General features: G+C 43.0%; 1 protein-coding gene across 1 annotated transcript in view; it reads left to right on the top strand.

Moving 5' to 3' along the window:
• LOC122927156 (A.superbus venom factor 1-like) overlaps positions 1-23,171 on the top strand; it is a 503,636-nt gene that overhangs the window by 125,800 nt on the left and 354,665 nt on the right. The window contains exons 7-9 of the mRNA XM_044278753.1: positions 83-170; positions 294-396; positions 3,145-3,265. Of these exons, the coding sequence (XP_044134688.1) occupies positions 83-170; positions 294-396; positions 3,145-3,265 (312 nt within the window). The remainder of the gene's footprint in view (positions 1-82; positions 171-293; positions 397-3,144; positions 3,266-23,171) is intronic.

The following is a 23,171-nucleotide window of genomic DNA, read 5'->3' on the forward strand; positions in this document are numbered from 1 at the left end:
GTTAGATGAAGTATTCCAAACTCGCCTTTTCAGAGATTTCAAATTGTCCTCATTTTCACGTTCACTTTTACATTTATTTCAGTTAACCCAAGCTTTAAAATAAAAGTAACTTCATCTCAGAAGTTTTTCTACTTTAAAGACAAAGAACTAAGGGTGGACATAACGGCAACGTGAGTAGAAGCATTTGGCCATGAATTCCCATCAGTTCTAGAGATGTTTTAGGGACTTATTCCTGCTTATAAAGGATATATTATTGTGACTAGTAGTAAAACATATTTTCATTATCTCATCAGCTATCTCCATGGTGAACCTGTTAAAGGAAACTCCTTTGTGCTCTTTGGACTCAAGAGAGACAATGAGAAGAAAAGTCTACCAAATACCCTGAGGAGAGTAGATGTAATGATACTTTTTCTTCAAAGCTTAACTTCTTCTTGGTTCAATAAATACATTTACCCTTGTTCTTCAAGTGATCCATCATCAGAATCCATAAAAAATGATACTATACAGACACCTATGATAATAACTAAAGAAGTTGTCTGAGATTTAAGCTCTGTTCACATCTGCACAATGGTTTCCCTCAGTTGCAAAAACATAAATGCAGTGATTGATCCATAGCACAACGAATACTGGTGGAGACTAGAGAAGAATCGGTTTCCCCTGCAGTGTTCATCTTTTTTTTAATGAGAAACAGTACAGGTCCTTCTAAAAAAATTAGCATATTGTGATAAAGTTCATTATTTTCTGTAATGTACTGATAAACATTAGACTTTCATATATTTTAGATTCATTACACACAACTGAAGTAGTTCAAGCCTTTTATTGTTTTAATATTGATGATTTTGGCATACAGCTCATGAAAACCCAAAATTCCTATCTAAAAAAATTAGCATATCATGAAAAGGTTCTCTAAACGAGCTATTTACCTAATCATCTGAATCAACTAATTAACTCTAAACACCTGCAAAAGATTCCTGAAGCTTTTAAAAACTCCCAGCCTGGTTCATTACTCAAAACCGCAATCATGGGTAAGACTACCGACCTGACTGCTGTCCAGAAGGCCATTATTGACACCCTCAAGCAAGAGGGTAAGACACAGACATTTCTGAACGAATAGGCTGTTCCCAGAGTGCTGTATCAAGGCACCTCAGTGGGAAGTCTGTGGGAAGGAAAAAGTGTGGCAGAAAACGCTGCACAACGAGAAGAGGTGACCGGACCCTGAGGAAGATTGTGGAGAAGGACCGATTCCAGACCTTGGGGGACCTGCGGAAGCAGTGGACTGAGTCTGGAGTAGAAACATCCAGAGCCACCGTGTACAGGCGTGTGCAGGAAATGGGCTACAGGTGCCGCATTCCCCAGGTCAAGCCACTTTTGAACCAGAAACAGCGGCAGAAGCGCCTGACCTGGGCTACAGAGAAGCAGCACTGGACTGTTGCATGTCATTCGGAAATCAAGGTGCCAGAGTCTGGAGGAAGACTGGGGAGAGGGATAATGCCAAAATGCCTGAAGTCCAGTGTCAAGTACCCACAGTCAGTGATGGTCTGGGGTGCCATGTCAGCTGCTGGTGTTGGTCCACTGTGTTTTATCAAGGGCAGGGTCAATGCAGCTAGCTATCAGGAGATTTTGGAGCACTTCATGCTTCCATCTGCTGAAAAGCTTTATGGAGATGAAGATTTCATTTTTCAGTACGACTTGGCACCTGCTCACAGTGCCAAAACCACTGGTAAATGGTTTACTGACCATGGTATTACTGTGCTCAATTGGCCTGCCAACTCTCCTAACCTGAACCCCATAGAGAATCTGTGGGATATTGGGAAGAGAAAGTTGAGAGACGCAAGACCCAACACTCTGGATGAGCTTAAGGCCGCTATCGAAGCATCCTGGGCCTCCATAATACCTCAGCAGTGCCACAGGCTGATTGCCTCCATGCCACACCGCATTGAAGTAGTCATTTCTGCAAAAGGATTCCCGACCAAGTATTGAGTGCATAACTGAACATAATTATTTGAAGGTTGACTTTTATTGTATTAAAAACCCTTTTCTTTTATTGGTCGGATGAAATATGCAATTTTTTTAGATAGGAAATTTGGTATTTCATGAGCTGTATGCCAAAATCATCAATATTAAAACAGTAAAAGGCTTGAACTACTTCAGTTGGTGTGTAATGAATCTAAAATATATGAAAGTCTAAAGTTTATCAGTACATTACAGAAAATAATGAACTTTATCACAATATGCTAATTTTTTAGAAGGACCTGTATAGTTTTGCAGATGTAAAAATAGCCTGCATTGCTGCCCTGAAAAAGCACCTCTCTTGTCCATAGTAGAAGAGTAATGTCGAGCTGGACATTCCTCTTCTACCTTGGATATTTTCCAATGCTTGACATCCATCAAGGGCCCATGTTTGCTACTTTGCGTTTCATCCCTTTCCAGGAGGATACATACTGTAGATCTATAGTAGTAGGTCGAGCTGTACACACTTGACAGCTGTTGTTATCTCTAGTCCATAGACTGTACTGTACTGTACTTTAGAATTCAGAGAATGAGGTTATGGTGCAAAACAACTCACAGAACATGGGCAAAAGTGATACCGTTTCCAGAAAAAAAACTGTCTCTGTTTTCTAATTTCATACAAGTTCAAAAAAGTTGTCCCCTCAGGGTGAACAAGAATGGAGCCACTACGGCCATCAGCTCATCATCACATGTCAGAAACCCAACTCCTCTGGCAAACAGCTGATTTTGCTTGAGTGAAGCCATTGCATGGAAGATATCTAGCATTACATGGTGGACATGAGTGAACCATGTGGACTTGAGTCCACCAAAGCGGGAGTACTTATTCAGAGCAGATCTCCATTATTACTCATAGAGGAGGTTCCTGATGTGGGAATCTTAGGCCAGCCATATTTTTGTCCTTTTGACCATCCATATAATATATTCATGGTTCAAGTCTTCCAGATCAAGAACTGACAGATACAGTATGTAGGTGTACACATTGTGGCCATTCTGATGAGTTTTCAGTTGATCAGTGGCCCCCATATGCTCGGATTGGGTATGAAAGGATTCTCTTTATGAAATAATCTCTTTAACCAGTTAGCCGACCATGGCATAGACAATATTAACTCTTTGTGGTTTTCAACTCTCATCTAGATCAACGAGGGCAAAGGCTTTCACGTTTTAAAAAGAGAGGAGCTGGTGAAGTACTTTCAAGAAGAGAGAGACATGTTACAATGGACCTTATTTGTGTCCGTTACTGTTATTACTGATTCAGGTAAGAGACACAAATCTTGCAGTGGTCTTTCACATACAGTACAGACCAAAAGTTTGGACACACCTTCTCATTCAAAGAGTTTTCTTTATTTTCATGACTATGAAAATTGTAGATTCACACTGAAGGCATCAAAACTATGAATTAACACATGTGGAATTATATACATAACAAAAAAGTGTGAAACAACTGAAAATATGTCATATTCTAGGTTCTTCAAAGTAGCCACCTTTTGCTATGATTACTGCTTTGCACACTCTTGGCATTCTCTTGATGAGTTTCAAGAGGTAGTCATCTGAAATGGTCTTCCAACAGTCTTGAAGAAGTTCCCCGAGATGCTTAGCACTTGTTGGCCCTTTTGCCTTCACTCTGCGGTCCAGCTCACCCCAAACCATCTCGATTGGGTTCAGGTCCGGTGACATGTGGAGGCCAGGTCATCTGGCGCAGCACTCCATCACTCTCCTTCATGGTCAAATAGCCCTTACACAGCCTGGAGCTGTCTTTGGGGTCATTGTCCTGTTGAAAAATAAATGGTCCAACTAAAGGCAAACTGGATGGAATAGCATGCCGCTTCAAGATGCTGTGGTAGCCATGCTGGTTCAGTATGCCTTCAATTTTGAAAAAATCCCCAACAGTGTCACCAGCAAAGCACCCCCACACCATCACACCTCCTCCTCCATGCTTCACGGTGGGAACCAGGCATGTAGAGTCCATCCGTTCACCTTTTCTGCGTCGCACAAAGACACGGTGGTTGGAACCAAAGATCTCAAATTTTGACTCCTCACACCAAAGCACAGATTTCCACTGGTCTAATGTCCATTCCTTGTGTTCTTTAGCCCAAACAAGTCTCCACTGCTTGTTGCCTGTCCTTAGCAATGGTTTCCTAGCAGATATTCTACCATGAAGACCTAATTCACACAGTCTCCTCTTAACAGTTGTTCTAGAGATGTGTCTGCTGCTAGAACTCTGTGTGGCATTGACCTGGTCTCTAATCTGAGCTGCTGTTAACCTGCGATTTCTGAGGTTGGTGACTCGGATGAACTTATCCTCCGCAGCAGAGGTGACTCTTGGTCTACCTTTCCTGGGGCGGTCCGCATGTGAGACAGTTTCTTTGTAGCGCTTGATGGTTTTTGTGACTGCACTTGGGGACACTTTCAAAGGTTACCCAATTTTTCAGACTGACTGACCTTAATTTCTTAAAGTAACGATGGCCAATCGTTTTTCTTTACTTAGCTGCTTTTTTCTTGCCATAATACAAATTCTAACAGTCTATTCAGTAGGACTATAAGCTGTGTATCCACCTGACTTCTCCACAACGCAACTGATGGTCCCAACCCCATTTATAAGACAAGAAATCCCACTTATTAAACCTGACAGGGCACACCTGTGAAGTGAAAACCATTTCAGGTGACTACCTTTTGAAACTTATCAAGAGAATGCCAAGAGTGTGCAAAGCAGTAATCAAAGCAAAAGGTGGCTACATTGAAGAACCTAGAATATGACATATTTTCAGTTGTTTCACACTTTTTTGTTATGTATATAATTCCACATGTGTTAATTCATAGTTTTGATGCCTTCAGTGTGAATCTACAATTTCCATAGTCATGAAAATAAAGAAAACTCTTTGAATGAGACGGTGTGTCCAAACTTTTGGTCTGTACTGTATGTAGACTTGATCTTAATAAATGCCAGATTAGAGATAAATGAACTTGTCAGCTCTGAATTTTTGAGAAAGTTTGGTTCGGACCTGAATTGATTAGGTCCAAACAAATTGGCTACAATTGCCATGGAAATCTGTAGAAAACACCCACTAGTCTCATAGGACTCAGAATTTTCAGGAAAACATTATATCTCTTTTTACTTTTTTATGAATTTTTGCTTTTTCTTTACCCCCTTCCTCCCTCCTAAGCACTTGAATGCAATGACAGCAATAGTACAGATGTAGCATCGCTAGCACTCCCAGGGACATTCGGTGAGCACGTTGCGGCATCGTATTCCTTTAGGTAATAGATCGTAGTAAAAGAATTGCTAGAAAAATCAAAGGGTGTAATGTGGTTTTACCACCAGCAGATGGCGCATGGAGCTGTGCATGTGCGCCAAACTGTACGCTATTGTATGTGCACTTCCAACACTTCTTACTAAGCCCCCGTGGTGATTTGAGGCTGAAAACCTAAAATAATACATGGCATGCTCCTTCAAGCGTATAAATCAATCAAACTTTGGTTTCGCTATCATCATGATGTATTATTTATTAAATAGTATCTGCAGTGTTTTAAGGTTAAGAAAGAGGGTAATACTTGCAAGTATGGAAGAGGACAAGCTGTGGCTCTGCTGATTGCAATTTCGCTGCCTAATTACAATAGTATAATGCAATTCAGATGAAAGCCTGTAATAAATGCCTATGGTTCCTGAGGCTGTGTATTTATTAAGAGCTCAAGCGGCAATAAGTGACCTTTCCCTGACATCTGAGTTGTCACAATGCTAATGTCAAGTTCTGCAGGGCTGGAGCAGTCTGTGCTATTGAATCCTCCTAATGGAGCAGGCATGGCTCCTCGTCCTCGGCAATGACAGGCGCTGTTCATATCCTGTAGGAAGTAAGTATTATTGCTACAATGTACTTATGCAACCTGATCTGCTTTGGAAAATGATAAACTGGATACAAAGTAGTACAAGGTCATGGCTTGCAGAGCGGCTGACAGATGTAGCAGAGCTGCAGCGAATCGAGTGACTGTGTAAAAGTGTAAAGGACAAACTCAGCTTGGTGACCTCTGCCAGCTTTGGTACTTTCAAAAGCAGAACGGCAGCCCAAAGCGTTCAAAAGTGCAACCCCCCTTATGTTAATTCTTTCTACGAAATGCGTGAGCATAAAATAAAAGAGCCCTATGTGATATAGAGACGTAGTCCGGGGAGGCCCCTGGAAGTAGAGCCGCCTGAGCCTTTTTATTAAAACAATCATATACAGCGGCTCACCTCCAGCCTCAACTTGATTGATAAATTACTCCACTCCACTACTTTAATTATGTACAGTTGTGTTCAAAATTATTCAACCCCCACTGAAATTGAGTGTTTTGGCCAGTTTGACATTGATTTTGATCATTTCAGTCATCTTGTTTACAATTAAATGAAAGAGGCCCTTGTAAGTCAGACAAATATCACATAACATTTATAATGAAATAACCACAAATGTCTTTTCAGTGCTCACATCATTATCAGTTTTATTCAACCCCCAAGTGACATTCAATCTTAATACTTAGTACAACATCCTTTTCCAGTTATAACAGCTTTTAAACGTGAAGCATAGCTTGACACAAGTGTCTTGCACCGATCTACGGGTATCTTCGCCCATTCTTCATGGGCAAAAGCCTCCAGTTCAGTCACATTCTTAGGCTTGCGCGCTGCAACTGCTTTCTTTAAGTCCCACCAGAGGTTCTCAATCGGATTTAAGTCTGGTGACTGCGATGGCCACTTCAAAATGTTCCAGCCTTTAATCTGCAACCATGCTCTAGTGGACTTGGAGGTATGCTTGGGATCATTGTCCTGTTGAAAGGTCCAACGTCTCCCAAGCCTCAGGTTTGTGACGGACTGCATCACATTTTCATCCAATATCTCCTGGTACTGAAGAGAATTCATGGTACCTTGCACACGCTGAAGCTTCCCTGTACCTGTAGAAGAAAAACAGCCCCAAAGCATGATTGACCCCCCGCCATGCTTCACAGTAGGCAAGGTGTTTTTTTCTTCATAGGCCTTGTTCTTCCTCCTCCAAACATAGCGTTGATCCATGGGCACAAACAGTTCTAATTTTGTTTCATCAGTCCATAAAACACTATCCCAAAACTTTTGTGGTTTGTCCACATGACTTTTGGCATACTGCAGTCGACTCTTCTTATTCTTTGGAGACAGCAAGGGGGTGCGCCTGGGAGTTCTGGCATGGAGGCCTTCATTACGCAGTGTGCGCCTTATTGTCTGAGCTGAAACTTCAGTACCCACATCTGACAAATCTTTTTTCAGTTCCTCAGCAGTCACACAGGGACTTTTCTCCACTTTCCGCTTCAGGTAGCGCACAGCAGTCGAAGTCAGCATCTTCTTTCTGCCACGACCAGGTAGCGTTTCAACAGTGCCTTTTGCCTTGAATTTGCGAATGATGCTTCCTATGTTTAACATCTTTGCAATCTTCTTATAGCCATTGCCCTTCCTGTGAAGAGAAATCACCTCTTCCTGGACCATTCTCTTGACTTCACCATGTTTGTAAACACACCAGTAAATGTCTAGAAGGAGCTGAGTATCACAGTCCTTATCTGCCTAATTGGTGCTTATTATGCTTGATTGCTGATCCTTGACATCCACAGGTGTTTTCAATACCTGATCGAAAACACTTGAATGAACCTCTGTTCTTAAGAGTGGTAGTCTTTAAGGGGTTGAATAATTGTGTCAATGAAGAAATCACAAAAAAAACTTTTAATACTGTATTACAAAAACAATTGATGTCATTTTAGTTGCATTTGGTTCGTTAAAAAGTCCTTGTAAGATTTCATTCTGAACACAATTACAAATGTACACTAAATTCCCTAAAACCCTTTACAGCATTGGGGGTTGAATAATTTTGAACACAGCTGCATATAGGATGCAAAATAAATCACCCGACTGCAGCAACTCAATCAAGCACTTTTAAATGATAATTGTGCTGGGTGAATCAATCTTTTCATTTCTCACATTTTGCTAATTTTAGTTTTGCCGTGGTAATGCTATGCCAGGCGGAGTCCTAATGGCCATTCACATTAATAACACTAGGTTTCATTCAAAGAATACTGAATAGGCAGCCAATGGGATACATTTTCAATAGAGCCAATCAGGGGCAGTCCCCAGGTAAATAAGGTTAATTGCTGATGACAGGTTGTCAAAATACTGGTTTCAGATTTGTTAACAAGGCAATTAACCTTAATTACCTGGAGATTGCCCCTGATTGGCTCTCATGACCGTGGGAAAATGTATCCCATTGGCTGCCTATTCAGTATTCTTTGAATAAAAGCTAGTTTTAGTAATGTGAATGGCCAGGGGAGGGCATGTGACTCCTTCAGACAATGAAAACACGCCTCCGGGGTATATAAGGACCAGCCAGAAAAGAAAATGGCAGTCCCCTTTATGTTTAAAGCTGAAATACTGTCCTTTATTTTTATTGACCCTTGATGTTCTGGAGCGTCACCCTGACCTCCAGTCTGACTGCACATTAACCCTTTCACCCACTTTCCTTTAAAATAAATATAGGTAACAGGGGAAACTGCTAATACAAGATATAAATATATATATATATATATATATATATATATATATATATATATATATTAACTGTAATGATTGTGCCCTTTCTCAATCCTATGGTTTGAAGCCATTTTCATCTCTATTTTCATTTTATTTTACTTCACTAGTGTACATATTTACAAATGATACAGTGATAATAATTTTTAGAAAAGTGAATGTGTGTACATTCAACATGGAAAACGCCTACCAACCGCGTAAATGGAGAAAATTCTGCAATAAAAAATTGACTAACCCCTTTTTTTGAAAAAGGATACTCCATATATGGGTTTTGCTATGGACATGAGATATGACCCGATCCAGCCCACATTTTTCTGATACCTACCTGCTTGTTAGTGTGGGACACTATGAATACACTTTTTTTCAACTTATTAGAGACTTTGGATCCTTGCTGAACTCACAGCACTTATTTTACACGTGATCCTCATGCAATACATGCACTTATAAATGACAAGGATGTGGGGAGATAGGTACTGAACTGCATTTATGTATTTGCCATTATAGTGATTCGGCTATCTTTTTATGCTTATTTTTTATTTTATTTTAAAAATTTTAATCACAGTGCTATTTGTTAAATAAACTTAGATGCAAGACCAGCAGAAGATAATCACACCAAAAAGTTTTACTTTTAGATTGTTAAATAGATAGCTTAATAATATCAGAACATCAAGGGTCAATAAAAAAAAGACAGTATTTTGAATTTAAACATAAAGGGGACTGCCATTTTCTTTTCTGACTGGTCCTTATATACCCCGGAGGCGTGTTTTCATTGGCTGAAGGAGTCACATGCCCTCTCCTGGCCATTCACATTACTAAAACTAGCTTTTATTCAAAGAATACTGAATAGGCAGCCAATGGGATACATTTTCCCACGGTCATGAGACCTGGGGCAGTCCCCAGGTAATTAAGGTTAATTGCCTTGTTAACAAATCTGAAACCAGTGTTTTGACAACCTGTCATCAGCAGTTAACCTTAATTACCTGGGGACTGCCCCTGATTGGCTCTCATGCAAATGTATCCCATTGGCTGCCTATTCAGTATTCTTTGAATGAAACCTAGATTTATTAACCCCTTAGTGACCCAGGACGAGAATGCCTGTCCTAAATCGCCGGCACTTAGTGCTAAAGGACGATGTTGGTGGATTAACCCCTCATATGCTGCGCTCTGTGCTGACCGCAGCATATGGGAGGTTTGCACTCCCTCACCTCATGCATCGTGTCCCCGTGCTGCTGTGGCGGGGACTCGATGGTTGCCATGGCAGCCCCAAGCCATTCCAAGGCTTGGGGCCTGGGATATACGGAGGCCTAGGAGGCCCAGCCCCCAGGCTGGGTCTCCTAGGCAACTGTTAACGTCTTACAGTGTAAGACCCTAACAGTTCAATACAGCACATTACAGATGTATCGTGCTGCATTAAAACAGGGATCAGACCCTGCAATGTTGAAGTCCCAGAGTGGGACAAATAATAAAGTGAAAAAAAAGTTAATAAAATGTAAGTTTTACCAAAAAAATTAAAAGTTTTAAGTAAAAAAAAAAGTGTCTTTTTCCAAAAAAAAAGTAAAAAAAAAAAGTAAATAAAAATAGGGAAAAAACATATAGACATATTAGGTATCCTCGCGTCCATATCGACCAGCTTTATAAAAATATCACATGACCTAACCCCTCATATGAACACCGTAAAAAATAAAAAATAAAAACTGTGCAAAGTAAAAAAAAAATTGTCGCCTTACATCACAAAAAGTACAACAGCAAGTGATCAAAAAAGCATACGCCCACCACAATAGTACCAATCTAACCGTCACCTCATCCCTCAGAAAATGAGCCCCTACCTGAGACAATCAACCAAAAAAAATAAAAAATAACTAGGGCTCAGGATATGGAGATACTAAAACATATTTTTTTTTGTTTTAAAAAAGCTGTTATTGTGTAAAACTTACATAAATAAAAAAAAGTATACATATTAGGTATCTCCGCATCCGTATCGATCGGCTCTATAAAAATATCACAGGTGAACATCGTAAAAAATAAAAAATTCTAATTGTACTAAATAAACAATTTTTTGTCACTTTACATCACAAAAAGTGTAATAGCAAGCGATCAAAAAGTCATATGCACCCCAAAATAGTGCCAATCAAACCGTCATCTCATCCCGCAAAAAATGAGACCCTAGCTCAGATAATCGCACAAAAGATGAAAAAACTATGTCTCTCAGAATATGGAGACACTAAAACATAATTTTTTGTTTTGTTTCAAAAATGATATTATTGTGTAAAACTTACATAAATAAAAAAAGTATACATATTAGGTATCGCCGCGTCTGTGACAACCTGCTCTATAAAAATACCACATGATCTAACCTGTCAGATGAATGTTGTAAATAGCAACAACAAAAAAACGGTGCCAAAACAGCTATACCTTGTTACCTTGCCTCACAAAAACTGTAATATAGAGCAACCAAAAATCATATGTACCCTAAACTAGTACTAACAAAACTTCCACCCTATCCCGTAGTTTCTAAAATGGGGTCACTTTTGGGGATTTTCTACTCTAGGGGTGCCACAAGGGGGCTTCAAATGGGACATGGTGTAAAAAAAAACCAGTCTAGCCAAATCTGCCTTCCAAAAACCGTATGGCATTCCTTTCCTTCTGCGCCCTGCCGTGTGCCCGTACAGCAGTTTATGACCACATATGGGGTGTTTCTGTAAACTACAGAATCAGGGCCATAAATATTGCATTTTGTTTGGCTGTTAACCCTTGCTTTGTAACTGGAAAAAAAATATTAAAATGGAAAATCTGCCAAAAAAGTGAAATTTTGAAATTGTATCTCTATTTTCCATTAATTCTTGTGGAACACCTAAAGAGTTAACGGCGTTTGTAAAATCAGTTTTGAATACCCTGAGGGGTGCAGTTTCTTAGATAGGGTCATGTTTATGGAGTTTCTACTCTAGGGGTGCATCAGGGGGCTTCAAATGGGACATGGTGTCAAAAAAAACACTGTCTATTAAAATCTGCCTTCTAAAAACCGTATGCCATTCCTTTCCTTCTGCGCCCTGCCGTGTGCCCATACAGCAGTTTACGACTACATATGGGGTGTTTCTGTAAACTACAGAATCAGGACCATAAATATTGAGTTTTGTTTGGCTCAATATCAAAGTAGTTGAGCGGAGTAATTTATCAATCTAGTTGAGGCTGGAGATGAGGCGCTGTATATGTTTGTTTTAATAAAAAGGCTCAGGCGGCTCCATTTCCAGGGGCCTCCCCGGACTATGTCTCTATATCGCATAGGGCTTTTTTATTTTACGCTCACGCATTTCGTAGAACAGTTTAACATAAGGGGGGGGGGGGGGCTGTTCTGCTTTTGAAAGTACCAAAGCTGACAGAGGTCACCAAGCTGAGTTTGTCCTTTACACTTTTACATAGTCACTCGATTCGCTGCAGCTCTGCTACATCTGTCAGCTGCTCTGCAAGCCATGACCTTGTACTACTTTGTATCCAGTTTATCATTTTCAAAGGAGATCAGGTTGCATAAGTACATTGTAGCAATAATACTTACTTCCTACAGGATATGAACAGCGCCTGTCATTGCCGAGGACGAGGAGCCATGCCTACTCCATTAGGAGGATTCAATAGCACAGACTCTTCCAGCCCTGCAGAACTTGACATTAGCATTGTGACAACTCAGATGTCAGGGAAAGGTCACTTATTGCCGCTTGAGCTCTTAATAAATACACAGCCTCAGGAACCATAGGCATTTATTACAGGCTTTCATCTGAAGTGCATTATACTATTGTAATTAGGCAGTGAAATTGCAATCAGCAGAGCCACAGCTTGTCCTCTTCCATCCTTGCAAGTATTACCCTCTTTCTTAATCTTAAAATAATGCCGATACTAAATAATACATCATGATGATAGCAAAACGGGTAAGGGTTATATCCAGAGCGGGGAGGCTCGAGTGAGGGTATCCGGGATAAAGCGGCTCCCTCAACACTGGAGATAATTGGAGCTCTGACCGCGGGGAAAAGCATAGGAAATAGGGAAGCGCTGCAACGTTGTACACCCCCTCCACTGTAGACAGTACATCCAGTTAAAGTACATTACTACAGATTTGGCTCAACACTACCATCTACTGGCCGTGTCATGTATTGCTATTGTGAAGAAGAGAAAATTGTGTTTAGTTTGTAACTATATGCAAGAAAGAGGAGCGCTAACGATGCTACATCTGTAAATCATGTCAGAGTGACACTGACATACATACCTGTGGGTACACATATGTTTGACAGTGTTAATGAATAGCATTTAAAAGTACACCATGCTGGCACATGTGTTATGGTTTTTCATATTCAAAGCTTCCAAAAATTGTCCATTATCGGGAGCAGATGGTGTTTACAAGCAGACTGTGTTATGGGATGAAAAAAAACAAAAACATAAAGCAGTGGATTGTTGGGGGACAAATCTTGCAAAAAGTATGCCTGGATTGGGTCAGAATGCTTGACTATACAACATGCACAAGTGTTAATCATCAGGAAAAAAAAAGTGACTTGTTGAAGGAGCCAAGAAAAATTATCTTTCAATTAGGAGAAGCAGCAGTGCAGTGTTGATGTGGAAAGGGTGGGGTTTTAGAGGCATGTGGACGCAATAGTAGTGGCAGCAGAAGTAGTATAGCATAGAACATACAAGGCAGTAGATAGGCTGTCTATGGGTGGTACTAGTGGAGGATGCATAGCATTAATTGTGGTGGAAGCAGTTGCATGCCAAGGGGGGCGGGGGGTGGTTCGCCCCGGATGAGAGCTCTGACGGGGGTGCCAGGATCAGAAGCAATGAGCGCTTCCTAGTAGGCCTGAGGCCTATGTCGTAGTGAAATCCCGGCGCAGGCGTGTGCGATGACGTCATCACGCACACCTGTGATGGGACGCAGCAGCACAGTGAAGTATACGCGCCTTCCTTTGGGAGCAAGCGCCTGGACATAGGTGAATATTAAGCTTTTATTTTTTTTATTTTTGTTACTTTTTATTTTATATGCCAACTTTGGGTGACACAGGAGGACATGTGGGGGAAAAATATTAAGGTGGGATACTGTGTGGGGGCAAATTATTATGGAGGGATTACTATGTGGGGGCAATAATTATGGGAGGGTTTACTATGTGGGGGCAAATTACTATATGGCGCAATGTGGGGGACACTACTGTGTGGGGCAAATTGCAATGTGGGGGAAATAACGGTGTGGGGAATATGGGAAATTACTGTGTGGAAGCAGTGTAGGGGAAACTACTGTGGGGGACATTTCTGTGTGGGGGCAGTGTGGGGGAGACTACTATATGGGGGCAGTGTGGGGGAAATTACTGTATGGGGGAAGTGTTTAGAAAATTACTGTGTGGGGGCAGTGTGGGGGAAACTACTGTGTGGGCAAATTACTATATGGGCAGTGGGGGGGAAATTACTGAGAGTGGGAAATTATGGTGTGGGGGCAGTGGGGGGAAATTACTGTGTGGGGAACACTTCTGTGTGGGGGCAGTGTGGGGGACACTACTGTATGAGGGCAGTGTGGGGGAAATTTCTGTATGGGGGCAGTGTGGGGCAAATTACTGTGTGAGGGCAGTGTGGGGGAAACTACTGTGTGGGGCAAATTACTATATAGGGGCAGTGTGGGGGAATTTACTGTGTGGGAAAAATTACTGTGGGGGGGGCAGGGTGGGGAAAATTACTGTGTGGGGGACACTTGTGTTTGGGGGCAGTGTGGGGGACACTACTGTACGGGGCAGTGTTGGGGGAATTACTGTGTGGGGGCAGTGAGGGGGAAACTACTGTGTGGGGCAAATTACTATATGGGGCAGTGTGGGGGAAATTTCTGTATGGGGGCAGTGTGGGGCAAATTACTGTGTGAGGGCAGTGTGGGGGAAACTACTGTGTGGGGCAAATTACTATATAGGGGCAGTGTGGGGGAAATTACTGTGTGGGAAAAATTACTGTGTGGGGGCAGGGTGGGGGAAATTACTGTGTGGGGAACTTCTGTTTGGGTGCAGTGTGGGGGACACTACTGTACGGGGCAGTGTTGGGGGAATTACTGTGTGGGGGCAGTGAGGGGGAAACTACTGTGTGGGGCAAATTACTATATGGGGCAGTGTGGGGGAAATTACTGTGTGGGGGACACTTCTGTGTGGGGGCAGTGTGGGGGACACTACTGTATGGGGACAGTGTAGGGGAAATTACTGTATGGGGCAGTGTGGGGGACATTACTGTGGGGGGCAGTGTGAGGGAAACTACTGTATGGGGGCAGTGTGGGGGAAATTACTATATGCGGCAGTGTGGGGCAAATTACTATATTGGGGCAGTGTGGGGAAAATTACTATATGCGGCAGTGTGGGGCAAATTACTATATTGGGGCAGTGTGGGGAAAATTACTATATGCGGCAGTGTGGGGCAAATTACTATATTGGGGCAGTGTGGGGAAAATTACTATATGGAGGCAGTGTGTGGGAAATTACTGCATGGTGGCAGTGTGGGGGAAATTACTGCATGGTGGCAGTGTGGGGTAAATTACTTTATGGGGCAATGTGGGGGAAATTATTGTGTGGGGGCAGTATGGGGGCGTTGCTATTGGGGAGGCACTGTAGGGGCAATTCTATAATATAGTCCTGATCAAAAGTTTAGGACCACTTGAAAAATGGCAAAAAATCATATTTAGCATGGTTGGATCTTAACAAGGTTCCAAGTAGAGCTTCAACATGCAACAAGAAGAAATGGGAGTGAGACAAAACATTTTTTGAGCATTCAATTTTATGAACACAACAAATAAACGGAAACAGGCTGTTTTTCAGCTGATCAAAAGTTTAGGACCACACCTCCAAAAAAAAACTAAACCCCCCCAAAACAGAAATCCAACTTCCAAACATGAACCCAGTAATGAGTAGCTCCGCCGTTATTGTTTATCACTTAAAAAATTTGTTTTGGCATGCTTGATGCAAGCGTTTCCATGAGGTGAGTGGGAACATTTCTCCAAGTGGTAAAGACGGCTGCACGAAGGCCATCTACTGTCTGGAACTGTTGTCCATTTTTGTAAACTTCCCTTGCCATCCATCCCCAAAGGTTCCCAATTGGATTTAGATCAGGGGAACACGCAGGATGAACCAAAAGAGTGATGTTATTCTCCTAGAAGAAGTCCCTTGTCCTGCGGGCATTGTGTACTGTAGCGTTGTCCTGTTGAAAAACCCAGTCGCTACCACACAGAAGAGGGCCCTCAGTCATGAGGAATGCTCTCTGCAACATCTGGACATAGCCAGCGGCCGTTTGACGCCCCTGCACTTCCTGAAGCTCCATTGTTCCACTGAAGGAAAAAGCACCCGAGACCATTATGCCGCCCCCTCCACTGTGGCACGTAGAAAACATCTCATGTCGGATCTGCTTGTCATGCCAGCAACATTGGAAACCATCAGGACCGTCAAGGTTACATTTTTTCTCATCAGAGAACAAAACTTTCTTCCACCTTTGAATGTCCCATGTTTGGTGCTCTCTTGCAAAGTCCAAACGAGCAGTTCTGTGGCGTTCAAGGAGACAAGTCTTTGAAGAGGTTTTTTTGTTTTTGAAGCTCTTCAGTCTCAGATGCCGTCTGATGGTTATGAGGCTGCAGTCAGCACCAGTAAAGGCCTTAATTTGGGTCGAGGATCATCCAGTGTCTTGACGGACAGCCAATTGGATCCTCCGGCTCAGTGCTGAAGAAATTTTTTTGGGTCTTCCACTTGACTTTTTTGTTCCATAACCCTCAGGATCATTTAAGAAATTCCAAATAACTGTCTTAGGCTACTTTCACACTTGCGCTTGATCGGATCCGTTCTGAACGGATCCGATCATATTAATGCAGACGGAGGCTCCGTTCAGTACGGATCCGTCTGCGTTAATAACTTAGAAAAAATTCTAAGTGTGAAAGCAGCCTGAGCGGATCCGTTCAGACTTTCAATGTAAAGTCAATGGGGGACGGATCCGCTTGAAGATTGAGCCATATGGTGACATCTTCAAGCGGATCCGTTCCCATTGACTTACATTGTAAGTCTGAACGGATCCGCTCGCCTCCGCACGGCCAGGCGGACAGCTGAACGCTGCAAGCAGCGTTCAGCTGTCCGCCTGTCCGTGCGGAGGCGAGCGGAGCGGAGACTGAACGCCGCCAGACTGATGCAGTCTGAGCGGATCAGCTCCATTCAGACTGCATCAGGGCTGGACGGAGGCGTTTGGGTCCGCTCGTGAGCTCCTTCAAACGGAGCTCACGAACGGACCCATGAACGCTAGTGTGAAAGTAGCCTTACTGCGTCCCACCTCAGCAGCGATGGCACGCTGTGAGAGACCCTGCTTATGCAGTTCAACAACCCGACCACGTTCAAAAAGGGAGAGTTTTTTTGCCTTTGCCATCACAACGTGTGACTACCTGACAGAAAATGACAATGAATCCACATCTTTGCACAGATTTGGCCTTTTAAAGGCATGTGGTCCTAAAATTTGGATCAGCTGAAAAACAGCCTGTTTCAGTTTAATCGTTATTTTCAATTAATTGAATGCTCAAAAAATGTTTTGTCTCACTCTCATTTCTTCTTGTTGCATTTTGAAGCTCGACTTGGAACCTTGTTAAGATCCAGCCATGCTAAATAGGATTTTTTGTTATTTTTCAAGTGGTCTTAAATAGGGATGAGCAAACTCGAACTGTATAGTTCGGGTTCGTACCGAATTTTGGGGTGTCCGTGACATGGACCCGAACCCGGACATTTTCGTAAAATTCCGGGTTCGGGTTCGGTGTTCGTTGCTTTCTTGGCGCTTTTGTGACGCTTTCTTGGCGCTTTTTGAAAGGCTGCAAAGCAGCCAATCAACAAGCGTCATACTACTTGCCCCAAGAGGCCATCACAGCCATGCCTACTATTGGCATGGCTGTGATTGGCCAGAGCACCATGTGACCCAGCCTCTATTTAAGCTGGAGTCACATAGCGCCGCCCGTCACTCTGTTCTGATTAGCGTAGGGAGAGGTTGCGGCTGCGACAGTAGGGCGAGATTAGGCAGATTAACTCCTCCAAAGGACTTGATTATTGATCGATCTGCAGCTGTGGGTCATTGAGCTGCTGATACTCAATTGCTCACAGTTTTTAGGCTGCCCAGACCGTTTGTCAGTCACTTTTTTCTGGGGTGATCGGCGGCCATTTTGTGTCTTGTGGTGCGCCAGCACAAGCTGCGACCAAGTGCATTTAACCCTCAATGGTGTGGTTGTTTTTTGGCTAAAGCATACATCAGGGTGAAGCTGTCACACCAAGTGCATTTAACCAGCAATAGTCTGTTTATTTTTTGGCCATATACTACATCAGGGGCAAGCTGCGCCTGTCACCAAGTGCATTTAACCCTCAATGGTGTGGTTGTTTTTTGGCTAAAGCCTACATCAGGGTGAAGCTGTCACACCAAGTGCATTTAACCAGCAATAGTCTGTTTATTTTTTGGCCATATACTACATCAGGGGCAAGCTGCGCCTGTCACCAAGTGCATTTAACCCTCAATGGTGTGGTTGTTTTTTGGCTAAAGCCTACATCAGGGTGAAGCTGTCACACCAAGTGCATTTAACCAGCAATAGTCTGTTTATTTTTTGGCCATATACTACATCAGGGGCAAGCTGCGCCCGTCACCAAGTGCATTTAACCCTCAATGGTGTGGTTGTTTTTTGGCTAAAGCATACATCAGGGTGAAGCTGTCACACCAAGTGCATTTAACCAGCAATAGTCTGTTTATTTTTTGGCCATATACTACATCAGGGGCAAGCTGCGCCCGTCACCAAGTGCATTTAACCCTCAGTAGTGTGGTTGGTCAAGCTGTCACACCAAGTGCATTTAACCAGCAATAGTCTGTTCATTTTTTGGCCATATACTACATCAGGGGCAAGCTGCGCCCGTCACCAAGTGCATTTAACCCTCAGTAGTGTGGTTGGTCAAGCTGTCACACCAAGTGCATTTAACCAGCAATAGTCTGTTCATTTTTTGGCCATATACTACATCAGGGGCAAGCTGCACCTGTCACCAAGTGCATTTAACCCTCAGTAGTGTGGTTGGTCAAGCTGTCACACCAAGTGCATTTAACCAGCAATAGTGTGGTTATTTTTTGGCCATATCCCAGTCTAATTCTGTCAGCAAATCTATACCTGTCACCCTGCGCCTAAATACTAGGCCTCAAATTTATATCCCGCTAAATCTGTCGTTACTGCTGTACTGTTCTGGCTGGGCAAGTTATTTAGTGTCCGTCAAAGCACATTTTTTGTTCTGGGTTGAAATACAATTCCCAATTTAGCAATTTCCTAATTTAGTGGTTTCTGCTGTATCAGAGCTATTTGAAATCTATCCCTAAAAGGGTATATAATATTCAAGGTGCACATAGGGTCATTCAGAATAACTTCACACACACGCTACTGTGCATTTCCAAGTCTAATTCCGTCAGTAAATCTATATCTGTCACCCAGCGCCTAAATACTAGGCCTCAAATTTATATCCCGCTAAATCTGTCATTACTGCTGTACTGTTCTGGCTGGGCAAGTTATTTAGTGTCCGTCAAAGCACATTTTTTGTTCTGGGTTGAAATACAATTCCCAATTTAGCAATTTCCTAATTTAGTGGTTTCTGCTGTATCAGAGATATTTGAAATCTATCCCTAAAAGGGTATATAATATTCAAAGTGCACATAGGGTCATTCAGAATAACTTCACACACACGCTACTGTGCATTTCCAAGTCTAATTCCGTCAGTAAATCTATACCTGTCACCCAGCGCCTAAATACTAGGCCTCAAATTTATATCCCGCTAAATCTGTCGTTACTGCTGTACTGTTCTGGCTGGGCAAGTTATTTAGTGTCCGTAAAAGCACATTTTTTGTTCTGGGTTGAAATACAATTCCCAATTTAGCAATTTCCTAATTTAGTGGTTTCTGCTGTATCAGAGCTATTTGAAATCTATCCCTAAAAGGGTATATAATATTCAAGGTGCACATAGGGTCATTCAGAATAACTTCACACACACGCTACTGTGCATTTCCAAGTCTAATTCTGTCAGTAATTAAATACAGCCATTTTGTGGCTGTATTTTTATTTTTGAGGACTTTGTCCCAGTTAGTTAGGCCTATGGCCTCTCTTAGTTGGCTAAATTTAGCTTTTTTGAAGTTTGGTATTTTTGTTCCTCCCTGTAGAAACGCTCTTTTGAATGATAATTGGAAGGTTATTACTTTGTGGTCACTATTTCCCAGGTGTCCCCCAACCTGCACGTCTGTTGTTCTGTCTGGCCTATTGGTTAATACTAAGTCCAGTATGGCCGTCCCTCTAGTCGGGTCCTGAACCAGTTGGGAGAGGTAATTGTCTTTGGTTATTGCCAAGAACCTGTTTCCTTTATGAGATATACAAGTTTCAGTTTCCCAGTCTATATCTGGGTAGTTGAAGTCCCCCATAATAACCACCTCATTATGATTTGCCGCCTCGTCTATCTCGTTTAGTAATAGATTTTCTGTGGACTCTGGTATATTAGGTGGTTTATAGTAAACTCCTATTAGTAATTTATTGTTGTTTTTAGCTCCATGTATCTCTACCCACAGTGACTCCACATGTTCATGTCCCTCATTTATATCTTCGTGGAGTGTGGGCTTTAGACCGGACTTTACATAGAGGCAGACCCCTCCTCCTCTCCGGTTTTGACGATCCTTTCTAAACAGACTGTAACCTTGTACATTAACCGCCCAGTCATAGCTATCATCCAGCCATGTCTCAGTTATTCCCACTATATCGTGGTGAACGATAACAATGAGGAAAACATCTAGTAAGGGACGCGGACGTGGACATGGTCGTGGTGGTGTTAGTGGACCCTCTGGTGCTGGGAGAGGACGTGGCCGTTCTGCCACATCCACACGTCCTAGTGTACCAACTACCTCAGGTCCCAGTAGCCGCCAGAATTTACAGCGATATATGGTGGGTACGAAAATGGACTGTTGCAGTGGTGGGTGACGTGAAGCCTGATTCTCTGCTATGACATGAAGACTGATTCTCTGCTGACATGAAGCCAGATTCTCTGTTACGGGACCTCTCTCCTCTGCCTGGGTGCTGGGCCTAAATATCTGAGAATGGACTGTTCCAGTGGTGGGTGACGTGTAGCCAGATTCTCTGCTATGGGACCTCTCTCCAATTGATTTTGGTTAATTTTTATTTATTTAATTTTTATTTTAATTCATTTCCCTATCCACATTTGTTTGCAGGGGATTTACCTACATGTTGCTGCCTTTTGCAGCCCTCTAGCCCTTTCCTGGGCTGTTTTACAGCCTTTTTAGTGGCGAAAAGTTCGGGTCCCCATTGACTTCAATGGGGTTCGGGACGAAGTTCGGATCGGGTTCGGATCCCAAACCCGAACATTTTCGGGAAGTTCGGCCGAACTTCTCGAACCCGAACATCCCGGTGTCCGTACAACTCTAGTCTTAAACTTTTGATCAGGACTGTATCTGGGGACACTATACAGGGATTATTACCTGGAGCACAATATAGGGTGTTATTATTACTGGGGCACTGTAGGGGACATTATAGCTGCTGTGGACATTATAGGGACATTTGGGGTAATTTATCAAACTGGTGTAAAGTAGAACTGGCTTAGTTGCCCATAGCAACCAATCAAATTCCACCTTTCATTTTTGACAGCTTTTGGAAATCCAGTTCTAACTTACACCAGTTTGATAAATGACCCCAATTATGTCTACTGGGGGGGTCACTATTTTTTCAGCAGTATAGTACCTGGGTCATTGGGGGACACAACAGGCACAATATTGAGGGTGGAAGCAGAATGACACTGTGGGGACACCAGGATGGGGAGGTTGATGGAAAAATTTAGAAATCTAACATGTCTGCGTTATAAACTCTGTAGAGACGAGATGCGGCTAAAATAATTTGTCATGGTGGTCTAAAGGAGGAGAAGAGGAAAGAGAAGGTCTACATGACAGGAGATGTCACTGGATGTAAGAAGTATGTGATCCAGTATTGGGGGAGGGGAATTGCCAAAGAAAGGACCCGCCCCGGGTGCCAAACACCCTAGGCACGCCACTGGGTGGCAGTAGGGGATTAGCAGCATCCCAGGCAGTGGCAGCAGCAGTCATGTGGTACATGTGGTACAGTAGTGGCATAATGGTGTCAGTGGCATGATGGTGGCAGCAGCAGCCATACAGAACATGATAGTAGGCAGGTAGCAGTAGCGGCATGATGGCGGCAGTGGCATGATGGAGGCAGCATTAGTCATATGGAACATGATGGTAGTCAGGCAACATGACGGTATGCATGAAGGCAGGCAGGCAAACAGCAACAGTGGCTAAATGGGGCACCATGAGCAACACAAGTCCAGATCTTTTTATCAGCCTCAGCTGGGGTAGTAATAAAATCCTTCCAAATCCAGGCTTGAAACATTTTGACAAAAGTGATGCTTTGAAGATGACACTGTAGGTTGATTAAGAAAGAAGAACAGCATCCTGTGCTAGTTTGGCCACTATTCCAGTCTGCCAGAGACAAACCTGATTGCAGGTAGACCTGAACCTGGTTTTCAGGCAGGAGGTTGCGGCATGCTGATTTGCCTCAGCCTTGAGCAGCACATGAAAAATCTGCTCCAGTATGTTTTGAGTAGACTGAACTGGCTGCTGCTGCTACTGCTGCTTGTTGTGGAGGGAGGTGGGTGACTCTGTAGAAAGCAGAGAGGGTCCTTCCTTTCAGACATGCTGGCAGCTGTTTACACAGTGTTTTCTTTGTAATAACATAATTTGGCCTCACTTTCGAAAGGTAGAAAACATTCCCTCATTTTTCTTTGGTAGCGAGGGTCTAAAAGCATGGCTATCCAGTAATCATCAGACTGCTTGATGTTAACGATACGCCTGTACACCTGTCAGTGCTTAAGCAAGCAAGCATACAGCTCGCCATTCTGGCTAACATGCCCTTTAAGCCAGTTCTTTCCTACCCACTGAGACAATTGGGTGTCCTGGCGGGTGCTATCGACATCATTATCCTCCTGCTTCTCCACCTCTGATTCCTTCTCCAGTAGCAGTTCTTCATCCTCATCCTCCACCATTATGAGAGTTTCTCCTTGTGAGTCCCCAACTGCTACTGGGCGGACAGCAAGATGCGTTAGCTGTTCTTCTATCATCGTTTGTTCTGAGATAAATATGAGGGGGATGACATTGTCCATGCCACAATTGTCCCTGCTGTCAAACTTTGTGGTCTCTTTGAAGGGATTCAGCCCCCAACTGGCGCCTCAAATGAGCTTCCACTGCCTGACCTTGAGACAACACATGCTCCCTGCTGAGGAGGCCTGGCTTGTGACACAATGTTGCGGCTGTTGTTGCTGACCACCTTGCCCAGTTGGAGTCAGCAGAGTAACAGCCAATGTGATGTTTGCTGCTTGATGTACTTTATCAACTGCTTGCCTGTGTGGCTACTCTTGCCCAGGTTGATCAGCTCCAATATGGCATGGCAATGCTTGACTTGACACATGTGAGAGAAAGGAGGGGAAGTGGGAGTGACAATGTGCCCTGCTGCTTTTGTGGGACAGGCGAGCGTCCATGGAGGAGATGGAGGTGGCCTTGT

The sequence above is a fragment of the Bufo gargarizans genome, chromosome 2 (genome assembly GCF_014858855.1).
Source record: "Bufo gargarizans isolate SCDJY-AF-19 chromosome 2, ASM1485885v1, whole genome shotgun sequence".
NCBI classification, from domain to species: domain Eukaryota; kingdom Metazoa; phylum Chordata; class Amphibia; order Anura; family Bufonidae; genus Bufo; species Bufo gargarizans.